Source organism: Pezoporus wallicus, unplaced genomic scaffold, assembly GCF_028554395.1.
Source record: "Pezoporus wallicus isolate ANWC-B61680 ecotype Strahan unplaced genomic scaffold, APGP_CSIRO_Pwel_v1 contig_3486, whole genome shotgun sequence".
Taxonomy (NCBI): Eukaryota; Metazoa; Chordata; class Aves; order Psittaciformes; family Psittacidae; genus Pezoporus; species Pezoporus wallicus.
In genome coordinates, this window is record NW_026642292.1 from 4,962,606 (window position 1) to 4,982,749 (window position 20,144).

The window sequence follows — 20,144 nt, forward strand, 5'->3', positions numbered from 1 at the left end:
AGTTGCTCGGATATTTTCGGATCATCAGAGATGCTGAGGCTTGCGCAAGTGTCACATGTGAGGTTTGTAATAGGACCCTGCAGTTTGTTCTTAAGGCAGGTGCTTGGGTTGTATTTGTGATGGATCAGTAAGCAAAATCCTCACACTGCATGAGAATAACAACACTGACAGAAGGTAGTACTCATTACTGTGGCTTATGTTCTGTTAAAAACAGCACGGGTTCTTAGATTTTCAGTAGACCTCCTTACTGTGATGAAGCAAACATGGGTAATGTCAGCCAAGTCTTAGTACAGATCCATAGCTATGAAGCTGTCAAATGGCTTAGCACTTTTCATTAACTCTGTTCAGGATAGGAAGTTGTTGCACATTAGAATTAAGTTTTTACTCATTTCCACATAAAATGCGGATACTTTAGAAACTACTACAGTTGGAGTTGATGTGTTACAGAAGGGTGGCCAGGGGTATCACCTCTTTATGTGGAATCATAAAGTCACTTCTTCCTCTTCTCAGAGTGTGCTTCAAGGGCAGAGTGGATCAAGAGCTTGTGCTTCTGCCTGCAGCACTCTGCATTTAGTAGGAGCAAGAGGGTACAAATACAGGTCACAGAAGACAAGCAAGGTTACCCTTCTACAGGGGGCTGTGTGTTTTGTGCTCTAGAGATAGCTGAACACTTGAGTGAGTTAGTGAGACATTTGAGGAATGACCCAACGTGATGTTGTTTATGGGGTATGGATAAAAGTTAATCAAACTTTGCTGTAACTGGGGACAAAGGTGAAGGATGGAAACAACAAGTCGTGCAAAGGCAAAATCTGGGATAAAAGGTAGTGGAGGATAAGTGAATTCTTTGGGTGTGGGAGAAGGTGTGTGGAAATAGAGGCTATGTCTGATTCACATAGAAAAGAAAGGAGAGGTTTGGAATTAGGAATGACCAAATGTGGGATAGAGATAGCAAGCAAAGATTCTGAGAGAATGAATGTAGTGGGGCTGAGCAGATCACCAAAATACAGTCAAATGTGAGGACTAGAAGTGGGTGAGGGTCTCGGGCGGAGCAGTTAGACAGGCATATGATGTGAAATGTTAAGTGCTGTGGGTGGACGAATGTGTTACCAAGTGTCTGGAGAGTGATAAGGAGCTGTTTGCTCCTTCTGTATGCTGAGTGCTCTGTGTGTATGTCAGCACAGGCGATACCGCATATGGTGGGACATCTGGCCACATGCTCTTTTTTGCTGTTAAAATGCAAATAACAAAGATAGCTATATGTTCTCCTCCCTTATACTTGGGCACCTGATGAACCCTATAATTTCTGTGCCCATATCTTTTCTTTATTAGCATTTCTTAGGAAAAATATATGCAAAGAGTTAAGTGTTAACAGAGGGGAGGTGTGCTTGTGTCTTGATATCCAATACTGCGTCACAGAACTTTGGCCCTTGGCCTTTTGAATCTATTGTTAGAAGTTGTGTAAGCAACCTGAGTGCTCAGGGCAACAGGTTTGGGTGTGAGACTGTGGTGGGGTTTTGCTGTTGTTTTTTTTCTAATTCTGCAAATGAAAACTGTGTCAGGAAAAAATGATGAAAAACTGAAATGAAAACGGAAAGGGAAAGTATGAAAAACACCAAAACGCAGAGGCCAAGTGCACTGTACAGTTCAGTCCCTCTTGTGTAGCATAGGCTTTTCTTGGGGATGAGGATGCTGCTGGAAGGATATGCCTTCACATCCTCTTGTGTGCTAATCTCTCCCAGCAGCTGTTCTTAGCCCAAGATGAAATTCTCTTTGTTTGTGACTCTGAATAACACTTGTGTTCTGCCATGTATGTAAATGTTAGGGTGGTGTGGTTTGCTCTGAGCTCCCCTTTGGTGATGCTTCTTTTCAGGTAACATTTGGGTTTTTTGGAGGTTGTTTGGAGGTACTCCAGATGCTGAGATCCTTTAAGCCGAATCAGAGAAAAATATTGTCTAAATAAAGGCAAAACCAGAAGTACTGGGAAACAAACTAACTCTTCTGCCTTTGGGAAATGGAGAAACCTTTACTCTGTTAGAACACTTGGATGTAGTTGTAACACTAAGTGCAGTAAATCACATCTTTTGGATGAAGCATTGAAAAGCATCTAAAGAACAGAATATATGTGTACAGACTATTGTGGGGGTTGGGATTTTTTGGGGGGGAGATTTGGATTTTTGTGTGTGTGTGTGTTTGGTTTTTTTTAATTTGTTTTGATTGTGGGGTTTTGTTTGGGTTTCAGGTTTTTTGTTTTATTGGTTTGTTTTTTTTTCTGTGTTTTTGTTTTTACTTTTTTCCTAGAGACTTTCAAAGGAGAGGGTTCTTGGTAATTTCTATTCCTGCTTTTTTTCCCTCTCTACAGGACCCACTGCAGCTCTGTGGTTGCTGATCCATGCTTAACTGCCTAAGGAGTCCTGGCAAGATGGCATTTTCCAGACTTCCCATCCTTCTAGCACTGTCATTTTCCTCTCTTTCCTTCGTTCTTTCCCATTTGAACAGAGAGATGTGGTTTCAGGATTTCTTTCCACCCAACATGTGCCCTATAAATGCCAAAGACAACACTTTTTATGGCATAATGTTTGACGCAGGAAGCACTGGAACCAGGATTCACATTTACACCTTTGTGCAGAAGAGCCCAGGTAAGACCCTGTGTGAGTCTGTGCACTTGGAGTATGTTGAGTTAGGTTCCAACTTCCAAAAAGAGGTTATTTTTTCCTAACACAGCATTTGGGAAAAATTGGAGATTTCTACGGTTTGTCCTATAAATGGTCCTTTGGCAGATGATTATTGTATGTTTGTGGTGGTGTTTTGCTGTGAAAGTGTTTTTTGTAGATCTTTTGAAATTCAAAGTTTAATTCTGAGTATACTGGAGAGTTCTGAATTTACAAAGATTTTCATCTATGTAGCTCTTTAGAGGAATGTTTCACTGAATTGGAAAGAGACTTACGCTGTTGCATGTTGCATTACCTTGAATTATATCAAGAGCACTGAAGGTTTGAGCCATTTCCAGGAGAACTGTCTGCAGATGCACCATGCTCCAGTATGTCTGCTTCTTACATGGTGCAGAGGTACCCAAGTTGGCTGCACATGCAACAGGATTCAAGAGGGTGAATTTGCTTGGGTACAGTGAGTCAGCAAATTGGCAAAGGTTGAAGGCTGGTTGATGGACTAAGCTAATAAACTCTTCAGGGTCACACATAGTGCCTGTGCGGCTTCATGTGATTTCAACCATAGTTTCTAAGGACTGGTACAATGTCCAGATCTGATGGACTCAGCCTGGCTTGTAATATGCAATACTCCAGGGTAGCTTCCTGACCAAAGCTGCTCTAGGAGCAATGGTCACACTTGAGCTCAGTCAGTTCTGTTCTGTGTTTGTGAATTTAATGAACCACCTAATGATTATCAGGAGTTGATTGTGTGTGTTTTGATATGAATTAGTATTGCCCAATTAGAATGGGGACAGAAAGGGAAAGAAATTTTATGAAGGCAACAGTCATGATACATTGCTATACCTCATTGTAGTTCACAAATGCAAAATGAACATACTTCTAGTTCTAACAACGTGTTCTTAATAAACTGTGAACTTGGAGGATACAAGGACAACATTCTATTAAATATGTTTTTGAAGTTAAGGAGCAGTGCTTGTTTTAGGAGGCAAATAGAACTTTTGACAGGGGAAATCAAGGACAGTCACTTTGCAGGGATTGCAAACAACTTGTTTGAAACTAAAGAAAAAGATTGAAGTTGTTGACTGTTCCATGTAATGTTTCATTTCTGCAGAAAACCTTCCAGAACTGGAAGGGGAAATCTTTGAGTCTGTCAAGCCCGGTCTCTCTGCATATGCTGATCAGCCTGAAAAGGTAAGGCTCTCCTTCATTTCCTGTCAGTTGGTCTTGCTTCTACTAATATCAGTTGGATGCTACCAAGCAGTTCAGGTATTACCTGTTGTAATTACAGAGTCAAGAAAAAAATATGGATGTTCTACTGCTGGTTCTCTAAACCTGTTGCTCTACTTTTGTGAGCTAATTTCTACACAGTGAAACAGGAGCTGTTCTTTCACGTGTTTCATCCATGGAACAACGACTTAATTGCTTAAATACTATATATAACTACACTGTATGCCTTTGAGAATTTCAGAGACAAAGTGATTTGGGGGTTATAGCAGCATCCATATTCAGTGTTTATTTCCCCTAAAGCTTCCGCAGATATTAGTAAATATATACTTCTGTCTCATTTACTGATAGTTTTCTCAGGTTTTCCTTTGGGTTGAAATCTTCAGTGCTGGTCACAGCTCAAAATGGGCATATTTTGTTTTGATATGTTTAGTTCAAAGTAAGGGGTTAAGACTGCAGGGGTTCTTTTTTATTCGTGTTACATTGAGGGCTTGTTTCTCTGACTGCTAAAAATATTAAATTTTTTGGTGTGTATATTTTTTGTTTATGTTATTTTTTGTTAATAAGTTATGGAGAAGGGGAACAATAAACATGCACTTAGCAGGTTAAGTCAGGCCTTAATATTTATTCAGGTGTATTCTCTGTTTCTCTCATCAGACTTTTAATAATTTGATTCTCTGCTGTTATCTTTGGTACCATGGTATAGAAGCCAGTGCTCAGTGTAGGACTCATTTCAGTTATGATCAGTTCAAACACCTGATTACAGTTTTAACTGAATAGTAATTTATGTACAGGTAATTTATGTACTCTTCTACTGCCTCAGGACTTTTGTTGTTTTGTTTATATATGGGTATTTTCAAAACACATTTGGACAGTTCCATCTTCCGTAATCAGGTGTATTAATTAACATATAAATTTATAATTTTAATAAGAAATTGAAGTTAGGTGCCACCTTCTTTATTTTCAAATGGGAGTGGTTGTGAATTCATGCCCAATACCCTCGTTCCATGCCTGTCTGTTGAATCATGAGTCAGAAATGAGCAACAGAGCGGAGAGACCTAAAATAGTCCCGTTGTTGTGATACAGAGGGCTAGTCCTGAAGTAATCTGCCATTTTCCACATCCCCTGTGCTGACAGTAAGCTGTTTCACAAGCTAAAGGAGGTGCCAGAGAAATGACAGATTAGGTACTCTATCTTGTGTGCTTTAGCAGTCTTGAAGTTGGGGGCTAGCACAGGGGGAGCTTCAGGTTTCTCATTTTGCTCAGTTGTATTCAGTGCTACGGGAATTTGAGTGTGTAAATTTATGGAAGAGTGAATGGCTTTGTGTTTGTTTGGTTTTTTTTTTTTAATTTCAATGATATCTCCCATGATTTCACTAAATCATCTTCTTTGTTGGGTAGGAGAGGAGAAGAATTTATCCCAGAATAAATTTGTTGACATTTCACACTGTTTATCGCTAATGCCAAATTGTAATTGTTAGAGCAGTGTAAGTAGTTGAGGGCCCAGCAGTGATGCCTGTACCTTATGTGGTAGCCATTTAGAGCTGTCATTTTAATTACAATGCTTACTATGGGCACACTTGGAATTCATATATTGCATTTACTGAAGTCTCCAGACATTCCCGTGACCTTGGTAATTTCAGTCTGTAATTGCACCACTTAGTTTCATCATACTGCGAGATGTTCAGGTTTGTCAGGTAATCAGTTCCCTCACCTCCCTCCATCCTTTCCAAAAAATACTTTCCACAAACAATAACGTTTCTATCACCTAAGATATATCTTTGAATACACTTTTCTTTCCAATGCAGGCATTATCTTTAAGGTTGTAATATATCTAGCACAGTTTTTATACTTATCTTGAGTGTGGGTGAGGTATTTTCAGCTATTGAATACCGATTTCACTGGCATTGAGAGGGAATTAGGAGGCCTATTTTCTGATATCCTGTAGGAGGAAACTAAGAAAAATATCTTTGGTTTTTTAGGGAGCTGAAACTGTCAAAAGATTGCTGGACATGGCCATAGATGCTGTGCCACCTCATCTCTGGAAGAAGACCCCAGTAGTGTTAAAAGCCACAGCCGGTCTGCGTTTGCTGTCAGAGGAGAAAGCTCAGTCTTTGCTTTTAGAGGTAATATTAAGGTTTTTTGAATGCACTAGTACTGCTCTCCCTGTTTCATCTTTTATGACTCAGTTCTCCATTCTATTTAGCATAAGAGAATTTCAGCTGTGAAAAGTGACTGTAATACCATGATGGCATGAAACTCAGACTTTACAAACTTCCTTGTCTGGTCCTGAAATCCTCTGTCTTGATGTGGATACAAGACATGGGGCGAGAAACCTACAATACTTATTTCTTTTTTTTTCCTGGCCCTTGAAAGAGAAAGAATAATGTCTACTCCACACGCTTGTCTTATTTTGTACTGCTGTAAAAAAGAAAACTTTCTCTGTCCCCCTGAGAGCAGAACAAGACTCTTAAGACCAAGGAATCTTACTTCTTATTTCTTTCTTCAGGTGAGAGAAGTCTTTGAGGAATCACCATTTCTTGTTCCAGAGGACAGTGTTAGCATCATGGATGGGTCTTATGAAGGTAACATTTTAGAAGGAGGAAAAAGCAGAAGCAAAGAGAAATGGAGGGGGAGGGAAGAGAGAGGGGGGCAGGATCTTATATGTGTGAGAGGGACAGAAAAATGGCCACTAAACTGAGGGAAAAAATAAAAGGTTTCTATCCCTGTTTGAAACAATGCAATCCTGCTCCTCCTAAAAAGTGTTGATTACTTAGTCATCTTTTAAGCTACAAATGCAGATGCATAAGTTAGCTAGATAAAGGTTCATCTGAAACCTTCTGAGGTTTCAAAACAGAACGTTATCTCAGAAATAAGTATGCAGGCTAAGTAGCTGAAGCCTACTCTTGCGAACTGATGGAAGAAAGATGGTGGCCAGCTCTGAAAGGCTTTGTGACAATATATAGTAAGCAGGGAAGCTTATGAAAGGTGCCTCATAAATTCTGCAACATTAGCATTAAAAATAATTATTATAATTAGATCATCAATTTTCAGGTTAAAGTTGGAAGCATTTTGACTATAGAGAAGAATAAAGGATAATTGTCAAGTACTAAAAAATAATTAACATAATAAAATAATAAATTTTATAAATATTTTGATGGGAAAATTGCAGCTAGTAAATTAGGAAAGGAAGTAACATAAAATACAGGGAAAGGTTTGGAGTGAGTGATGATAACACTGTAACATTTTGGCTACATATCCAGATGTATTACCTTGGGGAATAGGCAGGTAATAATCCCTCTGTGTGGATGCCTGAAAAGAGCCATCTGTGACATTATTCAGTTTTGAACGTTTCATTGTGGCAGATATATTGCCAGTTCAAGGAAAGCAGAAAGAATTATCGTAACTCTTAAGCAACTAGTAAATGGTCAGATTTTACTCTTTAATATCCCTTCATATGAGCCAAGAGAAAAGGAGAAGTAACATAAAGTCTGCAAGTGTTTGGTGAAATGCAGTGCAATGCATAGTTTTTCATTAGGGGTAACAGGTATATTTTATAGCAGGGAGAAGTGTTGTATTGACAGGGAACAGGCATAACAGAGCACAGTGTAGCATGCCAAGGTTTATTTAAAAATCCCACCTCTTGACTGTCACATGTTTGCCTGTGTTTGGGTGACAATCATGCCAGTGTCAAGCAAGCTGCTGGAGTCAGAGGAGTTGTTTGTGTTTTACTGGTTGCTATTCTGTCTGTAGTGTATTTACAGAAACCACAAGAGTAAAACACAGAGTAGTGTGTATGCAGTTACTGGATTAGAAATTGAAATACTGGAGGGGAGGAAGTGCCCAAGAAAACCCAGGCATTCTGTCAGCTCGTTCTTTGGATGTTGTTTGGATAATAGACATTTGCATACTTCAGTTACATGGATATTACAAACATTTTACCTATCCCATCTTAGGAGACTTTAATGAATCAGTAATGCATCGTATCAATTATAAGTTTGAATTAATCTCTGAAGTATGGGGTGGTTACATTAAGTCAGTCATAATTTCCAGGTACATAAATAACATGGAGGGGTGGTAATAGCGGGCAGGAGATTGTGGGAGTATTCGGTGGTGACTTTTTTTCCTTTTTTCTTCACTCTTTGCAGGAATTTTAGCCTGGATCACTGTGAACTTTCTGACAGGTACTTAATTCTGTATAACTTCTCTCTGAATATGAATTTAATTCTTTTCTGTGGAGGTGATGGCCCTTAAGTTGCTCAGCTTTGGTTGCTGTGTCCTGTTTTTCCTTCCCACTGTGGCACCAGAGCTAAAGCGGTGAATTGTCCTGGGCAGATTGTGTTCCAGAGGGTGAGCCACACCTGTAGTAAGAAAGAGACATCTTAATCCAGAAGGTGCCAGGATTTGCTCAGGACTGGGAGGCACTGGCAAGCGGGTTTCTCTCATGTACATAGGGGGCTGGTACTGCTAATCTGTTGGAAGGTGGGAAACAAGGTTTTACAATGTTCTTCATCTCAGCCTGAACTATGCAGCTAAAATGGTACAACAGGGAATGCCCTGCTGCTTTAGTCCTAATGGCTCTAAGAAGTTCTGGGAATGCAGTCTAGTGAAGAGAAAAGAAAATCAGTACTCTGGTAGGTACATGAACAAGCAAAAAAGCTGCTCTGGGTGAAGAAAAGTTATAAACTTTGTCTCTTACTTTTCAGCTTTTGCTGGATACCTTGAGATTTATCTTCTCTTTGTATGTGAAATTGGAATCAAGGAAAAAAGTCCTATGAATCTTTTTGTAGTACCTTCTGCTTGCCTACCTTTTCTCTACTTTTTTTTGTCTTTGAAGGCCAGCTCAGCCCTCCTGTATTGCTGTCATACTGTGATGACTTGGTGACTGCCTGAATATACATGCAGTACCCACATTTCAGCATTTCTGCAGCACTTGGGGCTGCTCTGAGCATGATGTTGTTTGCAGGGCAGCTGTCAGGCCAGAACCAGCATACTGTTGGGACTCTGGACTTGGGAGGAGCCTCAACCCAGATCACATTCCTGCCACGGTTTGAGGTGAGCAGTGGTTCAGAGCATGTGGGTTGGGACTGCATGAATTGGAGAGCCCTGAGCACTGCTGTGCTCTCTTATATTGCTTTGTCACCAGTGGCACAAGCAGAACATCTGTGGTGTACAGAACATCTATATTTCTGTTCCCTTTGACATCAGCAGTTGGCTGATAGGCACTTGCAAACAAAGGAGCATAGATTGCAAGGAAATAAAAAGAAAGCAAGTAAATGGGTAAACCCAAAGAGAAACAGCCATTGTTTTCTAGACCCAGGCTTGGAAAGCAGATATTACTTTGTATTCAGTAAGTGTAGAACATTTCCTGGGAGTATTCTTACATATTAGAAGAAATCTAGGGTCTGCTCTGAGTTATCTTTTTATTTTTAATTTTTTTCATTCCAGTCTAATAACATCCTCGCTAGATTTTGGAAGGGGGGGTAGCAGGGTGGAGGGGGAGTGTCTCATGGGGTAAACATCTTACAATAGCACAGTCAGTCCTGTTTTCTTACCAGTTTCTTCTCATTTCCTTTGAGAATTCCTCTCTATCTCTCAGTCCGTATCTCCTGTATTTGTCAGAAATTCTATGGCTCTTTAGAAACAGACTGAACTGGGACCCACGTCTAAAATTTGCATGGGAAAATGACATTACTGGAAGGGCACTGTAGCATTCTGTAACCTGGTATTGTGAAGTTGGTTTTTGTCACTCTTTTGTAGAGGAGTCCTTTGTTTGACTTTTATTTTTGTTTTTTACAAAAATTAAGGTTCTCGAAGGGTGTTTGGCAACCACAAACCACGTGGTTTACGTATCAGGATATTTTAGTTCTGCAGTAGTTGAAACATGACGTGCAACCTTATCCTGCCCAGCAAAGCCTCAAGTACTCCAGGCTTGCCCTCTGTTTTGTGTTGATAACACCTGCTGAAGTGGGCACTGGACCAAGAGGAAAGGGCGTCGTGTGTCAGGGTTCTGGAGAATAGATAGAGCTGTGAAGTAGGCTGGGCTGCAGCTCAGGATTCAAATAACTCCTTAGAGCCTTGCAGGAAAAGGCCTTGAGGGTTTGCTACTGACCAGGACCAATGGTGCGAATCCATAGGGCAGTGTAGAGTCAAGGTTCATGTTGCCTGCTTGTACGCTGTGTCTGCTTCTCGCCTGTATTGTCAAGTTCATACAAAAAAGCTCATACATCGCTCAGTATGTCTCTGAAGAGGTTTCCCATCTGGCTCAATTAGCAGGGATTTCCCCCTTTGATTTCCAGAGGATTTTTCTCCCCTTCCTGCAGTCTGAGGCAGCCACATGTTTGCTCTTGTATTAATTTTAAACGAAATACTGTAGTAGTTAAAGATTCATTAATGAAATAGAGGTTACAGGCAAATACAGGACAAACAATGATAGCTGCATGGAACTGGTTTTGAGTATTTACCGTGCTTTTGGTGGTATTATTGCCAAAGGCATAAGCCACTGAAAACCGATCATAATCATTACAAAATTGTCAGTCTGGTGCCTGCCTCATTTAGGAAGAAGTGTGGATTTCTACATTTTTGTGAAAGTGAGGCAGGAAAAAAGCTGGTTGTTTTCTCCAAACATTTTTTTTTAATTATTATTTTTTTTCTTCAGGATCTCTCATTTTTTTAGTATTTTTTTTTTTTATGTGAGGTTTAGGAACAGAGCTCAAAATATGGCAGAGTCTGGGTGTGTTGGGCCAAAGATGTGACTGCCATTCCAATGGAAATCTATCTGAGGTACAAAAAAAGTTTCTGTTTGTGTTTGTTCAGTGGAAACTCAAGTTGAGACTATTAAATCTCTTCCAGCTTTGAGCAGGCTTCTGTGTAGGACAGTGCAATTACTGGATCTGCTTACTGTAGTTGTCAGTTTACTGGTGACTACAGGGACTCTGCAGCTTCAGTCCTCTCTGAGATTCTGCTGCTTGGCCCAGAGTAACAGGGTGTCTGATATGAATAAATAGGGCCAAGAAGGGTTGGGAAAATAAGGTCACTAGCAGAGGAAAGACAGAAACTGGGATTGAGATCTCTGGGACTGAAAACAAAGGAACAAAGTAAATGACCTCTGAAGTGGTTCAGATTTTCAAGAATGTGAAAGTTAGTCTGGGAAAAAGGTAGGGACTGGGTACCAGTGGGGTTGAGGTGCACACTGAGGGAAGACTGTGAGAGGAGGAAAACAGGAGGTGGTAATTTAGAGGACAGCACTTCAGACAGGAAGTAAAGCAGCCCTAAGAGTGGGAGTGAGTGGTCACAGTGTTTTCTTGAGCTATCAGCAAGACATTTAACATGATGAAAATGTGGCCTATACTTACTTTGCATTTTTGTTTCTTCTGAGTTCCTGAATTGAGGTCCCTACTCTGACTTGCAGAAGTTAGAGCACTTCTAGTGCAGCTGATTTCTATGTGAACTCTCTGTATGTAGCTTAGCATGTAACTACTCTGAAAAATTCAGGTATCTTGAATTAGGAAGTATTTTCATCCTGATCAGTTGCGTGTCCCTATTACACATAAAAGTAACACAAAGATGCTTATAAATGAACTCTGTGTTAAAAGCTGCAAATACTACAGCAGTGTGCACTATTGGAAAACTGTTCTTTGTTTTCAGAGCAGATGAGATGAGTGTGCAGTAAACCCTATGGATGTAACTCCGATACAACATCAAAGTTGGTTATTCTTTATTGCATAATAGAAACTAAAAGATTTCTTCTCTCACTTAACTTTTAGGAAACTTTGAAGGAAACCCCTGGGGATTTTCTTACCTCATTTGAAATGTTTAATAGCACCTACAAGCTCTATACCCACAGGTGAGGAGCAAAAAGGCTGCTGTCTCCACTGGGGAAATCAGTCTTTCTGCAGCCCCTGAGCTGAACACAAATGGCCATGTCATCTCGTTACCAGCTGTTGGAAACATGACTTTTTTACTAGTTTTCTTACCTGTTTGAAATGTTGGCAGAAGTGGAACATGACATTAGTTGACTGGAAGCATTCCAGGTTCATGGTTAATACCACTGCAAAGGAATATTAGCCTGTCAAATGAAGAGGAAGCATTATGGGTCACTGTATTTAAGGAGAAGAATACTTTTTACAAAAGCAAGTTCTTATTACAAGCAAAAAGGTGGATAGCATGTTGGAACTAAATTTGGTCAGAGATTTGGAAAGAGGACATTCCGGAGGTTCCTTTCTTCCTAGTTCTTAGTTCATAATGGCACATCTCATTGGCAACTGGACAGAAAGTAAAATCTAGAGTGATGTAAACCAAAGAGACAACCACAGGCAGCTGTTAGAGACCACGGAGCACGACAGATTCTTGAACCAACTGGAGGGGATACTTGACCTGGAATAATATAATTCTGCTTACTACATTAAGCTGACAAGTTTGTGAGATGTCTGCAGTGAAATCCAGTTTATCTGCATGACTTGCAGTCCAATGAGAACTCGACCATGTATAATAGAGATCTCAGCCCATTACTAGTGTGGTACAGATTATGATCTCAGTCAGGTACAGAATATGCTTACTTGACAGCAGAGCTGGTTTAATAGTCCTCCTCTCCTTCCGCTTACATTTACTGATATAGCTGATTGCTGTATTCACCAATACAACCCACTAGATCATTTAAAATAATTGGGATTGAAAATCATCTCCTGAAAAATGAGGGAGCTGGAGGTTAGTTTAACTCTGATTATTCTGTAAATGTTTATATTGACATGACTAAAGGGATGGGTGGCCAAACACAGAGGTGGGAATGAAAGGCCAGGGGGTTTTAATCTAGCTGTGTTGCTGAAGCCAGTAATGTGTAATGACATTCTCATGAATGCTGTTCACATCCTAGCTTGTAATGAATGCACCAGTAATTTGTGGAGTCAAACAGAGGTGAATTTCACACAAAGGAATATCTCCCATTTAGTAGGAGGTTCTACAGTTCTGTTAGTTCTGCCCTAAGAGCACACAGTATGTCTTATGTGTGTGACATAAGAATCACCATCCTATTTCCCATGCACTCCTCACGTACCCTTCTTTCTCCCTCATTTTTAAGATTGTGCATTTTTGCTTTTCATTAATGTCTTGTAGAAATGTCACACCAACTGTAACCACTTTCTGGAGTTTTAGATTTACCCATTTTACAGCTCTTTGTAATTCTTGGGTTTGTGTCACTCTTTTGGTACTTGGAATGTTTCTAGTGAAGGGATCTCTCTGTTTTAGAGAGAGGAGACTTGTGGGAAGCAGCTGAAAGAAATGTGTTTTGGGTGTTCTAGGATTTAGGAGGAGACTGTGGGTGAAGCATGCCAGATGTACAAGAATTAAAACTGTAATGTCTTTGTTGTTTGCAGCTATTTGGGCTTTGGACTAAAAGCTGCCAGACTAGCAATTCTTGGAGCTTTGAATGTGGAAGGTATGTTCATGTGATAAGATATCCAAGATTTTTGAAGAGATGGTTAGACTTAGTCTTGTCTCAGTAGCCCGTTTCTTGTGTCTTGCTTTCTGTATCGGGTGCTTTTCTATGCTTTCACTGGTATAGGTCTGTCCAGAAACAGGCTACTGCTTGATAAGGAGTTGTCTTGTGAGACAGGTGCTTTTCCCTGTTTCCAGGTTCATCCAGCAGTGAGACCAAGTACAAATTCCAGAAATGCACATGTGGGGACATACAAGGACCATATAGGCATGGCCAGCCACAAACGCACAGCTTTACAAGCATCCAAAGAAAAACAAACAGCAGGAACGGATCCTTTTCCTAAGGACTGCTGCTTAGGCCAAACCCACTTCATAGATCTCTCTGGTATCCTTCTGGCCCACCATGTTCCCCCAGACTGCCTGCTGTATTCACTGATTAGTCTAGCTTGAAGTCCACAGGCATATCACACTCACTAACCTCAGTGCATACTTGCAGTCCTGAGTCTTTCCAGGCTTTGCCCCAGATTTTAAGTCCTTCCAGTCTTCATGCCCAGATCTTGGGCCTTTTGTCCAGTCTCTGGCTAGGACCTCAGGTCTCGCCACCTTCTGGATCCTTACTTGCCAGCAGAGAGACTTGTGCTAATTGCTGGAATGTACTCAAAAATAGTTGGGAATAGGGTTTAAGAAAAAGATAGGACAGGCTGCAGTGACTGGCCACAAGGCTCAGCTAGAAAAGCATACTGACCAGCTGCCTTCTTACATGTGATTGCCTGTTGTCCCCTCTATTTTCCCGCACTTGCACTTTCCTGATCCCTTGATTCCCCCTTTTTTTAACCTTCCTTTAAACATCCCATAGTGAATTTTGCAGTCCTACAATCTCCCTCAACCATTCTGTAAGTAGGTTTTTTTTTTTCTGAGAGACCTGTACTGGCCATAATAATGCTGCTTTCCAGTTAACACTATTTCTGGATGAACCCTTCAAGAGTACAGTCAGTGGGTCGTATATAGTGGCCACTGATCATTGACTTTTGTTTTTGTCTTCACTGCTCAGTTGTTTTGTTTGTTTTGGTTATCTGCTCTTTGTTAGGGGTTGTGTATCTGTGTGTTTAATTTATTACCTCTGATTTCTTGTCTTACGTGGTGAACCACCATTATCCAGTTATCCTTGCACCATTTACCTCATTAACAAATGATAAGCCCAGCTGCTTTGCAGGACAAAATGGACACAACTTTTCCGGACTGAGACTGGACCTTAATTCATAATCAGTTTGTGCAGCATCCATCAATTCAGATTTCCGTACTTTTGCTTTAAGACCTTAATGAAGATCTTTCAGCCTTTTCTGGTTCTGTACTGCTTGATAACTGTTAAATTTTATCCCGAGTCTCCTCTTTGGTTTCATTCCAGCTGTGGACGGACAAATGTTTCACAGTTCGTGTTTACCAAAGCAGTTGGAGGCAGAGTGGCACTTCGGGGGAGTGAAATACCGGTATGGTGGCAACAAAGAAGGTAAATTAAGGAGACTTGTTGCTTCTTGTCTGCAGAATCTGAGTTTTTCCTTGGCTAATACCCCATCAGTTACTTTGGGTCATGAAGGATACCTGTCCAGTCATAGATGTGGAATTCGACAGAGACAAAAAAAACTCTGAAGCTGTAAGAATCTCTTAGTACAAATGCTACCTTTATAGGAACTGTTAAGAGTTACTTGTGCAAAGGAGAGAGGTTTTTCTGAGGCTTTGAGCTAAGTGTACCCTGGCTGCGTTAGGGTACAAAAATTGGTAGGCCTAAGTGTATCATAGAATCGTAGAATAGCTTGGGTTGGAAGGGACCTCTAAAGGTCATCAGGTTGACCAGAGAAGTGGTAGAGGCACCATCCCTAGATACATTCATGGCTAGGCTGGATGTGGTTCTGGGCAACCTGATCTAATTGAAGATGTCCCCCCCTGTTCATTGCAGGGGGCTTGGAACTAGTTTATCTTTAAGGTCCCTTCTAACCCAAACCATTCTACTGTTCTATGACCACAGAACAATGGGAGTTTTGCCTGATATGGAGGAAGCTTTTCATGCACCTACACTAGTTTGTGTATATTGCTGTGATCTGCTATAACCAGTTCCTCTTGATGCTGGTGATTTAGGGTCCTTGCCTACATGCTGGTGCCATGCTGGATTACAGAGGGATATCTAAGCTCTTCTTAATTCCGCTGATGCTTTAATCTCTGTTTCTTCCCTTTTTCATCCTGTTGCTACCGATTTTTCCCATCTCCTGGATATGCCTCTTTGGCTTACCCCATCTATGTCTTTCCTGACAGGAGAAACAGGATTCAAGCCTTGCTACTTGGAAGTACTCAAGGTCGTCAAAGGGAAACTGCACCAACCAGATGAGATTCGTGGACGTTCCTTCTATGCTTTCTCCTATTACTATGATCGAGCAGTTGACACCAACCTAATTGGTAAATTGGTTTGGGATAATCTACTACTTGTGAGCATGTGCATCAGAGTCTAGACAGGAACCCTGGAGGCTGGAGCCTTGGGGAGCAGGGAAAGGGAATGGTGTAGAGAAAGGAAACACACAAAATGCCTTGAGGGAATGAACATACATCCATCAATGCAGTTTAATGTTCAGAATTCAGCAGATGAGGCTTGTGCTCTTAGCTCCACTTGTACTTGCAGCTCTACCTTCCGTTACTAACAGATCTCACTCCTTGTCCAGCACTACTGAGTTCCAATCTAGGGTAAATTTAGGTGTAGAACACAAATGCTTTCATGTCTATGATGATGTTTTCTTATCTCTTCCTTTTCAGATTATGAACAGGGAGGTGTTTTGGAAGTGAGAGATTTTGAAAGAAAAGCCGAAGAAGGTAATTGTCACAAGACTTGGGAAACTGGTGTGGATGAGGAATAACAAAAGCATGAACGTATAGGCAGTACATGTGTGAGTTTGATAAAAAAAGGTCTATTTAACTTTCATTCCACTTACACCTTCCATGTTATGTTACTTACGTCCCTTACCTTTTATTAGCCAACACCTGCAACTGTTGCAGAAGAAAGTACTGATAGAGCAGTGAGGGGAAACAAAGTATTGGCAGCTTTGCAGTTCTGTTCAGGAGGGGAGGAGATGTCAGTAAAGTAAATTTGCTGTATCAAGAGCTCCTGACAAACTGCAACAATGTGAGTTTAGGAGAGTGTGGACTTCTGTAAGTCTGTCACCTTAAACCCTTTTTAATCTCTAACAGAATGAAGGGAGAAAGTAAGGGTTGTTTGAGTCTGACAGCCTCTTCTGCGTTCCTTCCCCCCCGGCTTTTTTCCTGAATGCTTGTTCTAGTTTTGTACCTCCTCCTGTGAGAAAAGAGCTGCCACCTTGCCATGCAACTGGTGGCTAAGAACAAGACATTACCTCTGAGTTGGGATCATCCTCATGATGATTACTATACTGTATTTTCCATTAGAAGGTGCTTAATTACGTAGTTCAGGACTGACATTTCTCTAAAACAGGTTTGGGGTTTTTTTTCAGTTAATCTCCCTGGAAACTCAAGATGGTTTTGAATATGGAGATCAGGCTCTAAAGCTTGAACATGTGTTGGTTGTTTTTTCCTCCCTATATATTGAGAGAGCTTATTTCCAGAGATGTGGCTTTTATCTAACACCATCAAACCATTTATTTAGCTCTAGAATATCAGATCAGTTCTGTGATCCTAAATCAGTGTTCTTCTTTCTCATCTCAATAGTAGGAGGATGCTTCTTATTAATTGCTAAAAAGAAGGAAACTCTGCTTTTGATGCTTGTAGAACAGAGCAATAACAGTAGGTCTAGAAGGCAACTCCTAGTGCAAATCCATTTCCCAGTCATAGTCACCCTTGCTAGGGAATCTTGACTTAGCTATAGCGAGGCAGTGGTTGGCTGGGCAATAGCTTAGTCTGTGTCCTTGGACATATATGGTTGGAAAAAAATGAACGAAGCTGCCATCCTGGAAGACAGAATCTGTTACTGGAGCCATCCTTGGAGACTAGGCAAGGCAAACACATGATCCTGTGTTCTTGATTGATAAACTACCAGCTCCCTGCCAGTTATCAATTGAGCAGAGATTCAGACTTCGAAAGAGCTATGTGGATAATGTTGCTGTTAAGAGAAACTAGAAGTACTGTCTGCTTTATTCCCTAACATTACAGAGCAGCTGTGTAGCAGCACCAGCTGTCCTATGTACCTGTTAACAGAAGTGGGGGGCTTGTTTGAGTTGGTTTTGGCTTGAGGTCAGTTCAAGTGTACAATGTGGGTAAAAGCTCTTATTTTGCTGAGATCTGAGATCCCCCCTTCTTTTTCCCTTCTCCAGTCTGTGATAACATGGAGAAGTACAACTCAGCCAGTCCTTTCCTCTGCATGGATCTCGTGTACATCACTGCTTTGCTAAAGGAAGGATTTGGATTTAGGGACAACACACTCTTACAGGTGAGAAAACCAGAAAAGTTAAATTGCAAAGCCCAGCTTCCCAGTCTCTGTATCAATCAACATGCATTAGCTGATGTCTCTGGCTCATTATCTACTGAGTCTTTCCAAGGTTGTTATACGTAGTTGCTCTCATCTGTGAAACATACAAAACTAGAGAACTGTCAGGAACAACTTCTTTTTCTTCCTTTACAGTTAACAAAGAAAGTGAACAACATAGAGACAAGCTGGACTTTGGGTGCTACCTTTCACCTGCTGCAGTCTCTGGGAATCACTTACTGAGCTGTGACATTCCTGTGGACTACAGCATTTCTGAAAGGCTGAGAAAGCAATTGAGACCTCCAGGTACATTGTTCAGCTGGAGCTGGTCACAGAGCAGAACATGGACCAAAGCTATAGAAGAGACCTTCACCCCAGACCAGCATCGTGCATAATGAGAGTTGCTACAGTATGATTTATAATTGTGATTGCCCCCAGTGATCCAGAATCTACCTTCTGAAAGCCAGCAGGCCTAAACACAAGCAGAGTATTGCAAGGGGCTCAAAGCCAGCTTTCACCAGCACCTTCGTATAGCCTCCCATTGCTAGAAGCACAGGGTACCTGGCATGTGGTGGCAGACCACAGACACTTGGCTTCCCATCCCCCTTTTATTTTAAACATGCATAACTTAAGTTTGCTTGTGAGATTTTAAATACATAAATTACAGGTGACATCAACAGGCATTCAGAGAAAGGTAACTGAGTGCTGCCAACCTCCCTGTTCCAAGTACCTGGCTGTTAGCTTAGATAATATGTTGCAAGAAGAGTCCAGTCTTTCAAGAAGGGCTCTGCTCTAAGTGCACTTTGGGCATGGTTTTGGGAAAGGTGTGGGCTAAAGCATATGTTGTAACGTACTGTGTATTTCTTTAGACAGTAATCATTTCCTGAGCAGAATGCATGTCTGAGTCCCTTTTTGCTGCCTTTTGCAAGCCTGTGCAGCTGTACTGTGCATCTGGCTACCAGACCTGATAATTCACTTAGGGTGTAGTCATAACACAGACTTGTACTGGCACAACCAGGCAGCAGTGCCAGCTATTTAAATTCTCCTGTCAAAAGAAGTACTTGTCACATTACACCCACAAGGAAACGAAGGGTGCAGTCAGATGAAAGGGCTTATCTGATTGATAGCTCACTTTGCAGTGAGAGGCAGTTCTGCTTCTCTGCTCTCATCGAGGCACTCCCACAGCTTTCTTTCCTCTGATGCTGGTGCTCCTCCAGTTCCTCGAGGACTGGATTCCCAACACCAAATGTAAGTTAAATCAGATCCCTAAAGGGTCAAGTCTAGGGCTAGCACGAGGGAAGGAGGCATTGCAAAGCCTGGAGAGACCTGCTGGGCCAGGGAGCTATTAGAAGGCCACAGCCCACTTTGTACAGTGAGCTCTAAGGTGTGGTTTCCCATCTGAAAGTTTGAGCTTATCACTTCCTGTGCTGTCCTTAGAAACCTGCTCTGAATGCAGAGCTGTGGGGAAACTGTTTATGTAGTTGTTTAATAGACCAATATAGGAAGAGAGCGGAATTAGCATCAGAAACAGAGGGAGAACGAGAGCAGAAGTAGCTTAACTTTCTTATCCCTTGTCCATTCGAAGTTGGTTTAAACTTCATTTCTGTTGAATTTAATGTAGCATAGTTGGACCCATGAAATTGTGTATGCAGCCCTGCATTGCTCTGGAGTTATTTTTAATACACAGTAGGTCTTTAGGAACAGTGTGCTCAGTGCAGGGGTTGCAGCTGTTGAGGAATCCCAAGACTTCTGCCAGGATAGCATGCAGCTATTTGAGTAACAATTTGAAGTGAACCTTGCCATCACCTTCACACCAAACACATAGAAGCAATGAAAGATCACATCTTGTCCTATAACCTAGAAAGCTGGTCTGTAGGATCCTGGGTTTCTTGTTTCCTTGGCTGTAGAGAACATCAAGATTGCTCAGATACCTTGAGGCTCCAAGTGCAGACCTTGCATTGTCCTAAGTAGAAATGGCTGTGGAGACAACTTTTGAAGCTGGCTCTTCAAAAATTAGTATCTTCTACTCACCATGGAATGTGTAAGGTAAAGATTAATTTCCCCCAGTCATAAGAACAGAGAGGTATTATTCATGTGACTCAGGGAAGCTTTTATCCACTGATCTCTTGGGATGAACACCTCCCAGTCAGGCATTTGCAGTTACCTGTTTGCCGTAACACACCTTTCCCTCTTCTGTAAAACCAAAGACTGCCCTCAAGATACCTTTTCTGCAGACTGGATTTGAGAGTAATTGGTAATTCCCAGCAATGGAAGGAAGTAGTGCACTCGTGCCCTTCCTGATCTTGCCAAGCAGTTTGGAGACTTGGGAATTTGCCTTACCGTGAA

General features: G+C 41.2%; 1 protein-coding gene across 1 annotated transcript; it reads left to right on the top strand.

Moving 5' to 3' along the window:
- The first annotated feature begins 1,600 nt into the window (after positions 1–1,600).
- Positions 1,601–18,964, top strand: ENTPD5 (ectonucleoside triphosphate diphosphohydrolase 5 (inactive)). Its single transcript, XM_057428621.1, is given in 16 exon segments — positions 1,601–1,804; positions 1,807–1,870; positions 2,360–2,400; positions 2,403–2,636; positions 3,778–3,857; positions 5,872–6,015; positions 6,399–6,474; positions 8,038–8,073; positions 8,856–8,944; positions 11,656–11,735; positions 13,261–13,322; positions 14,727–14,828; positions 15,629–15,769; positions 16,121–16,177; positions 17,647–17,762; positions 17,955–18,964. Coding segments are annotated over 16 exon segments (1,455 nt in total). The 5' UTR covers positions 1,601–1,758; the 3' UTR covers positions 18,042–18,964.
- The last annotated feature ends 1,180 nt before the right edge of the window (positions 18,965–20,144 follow it).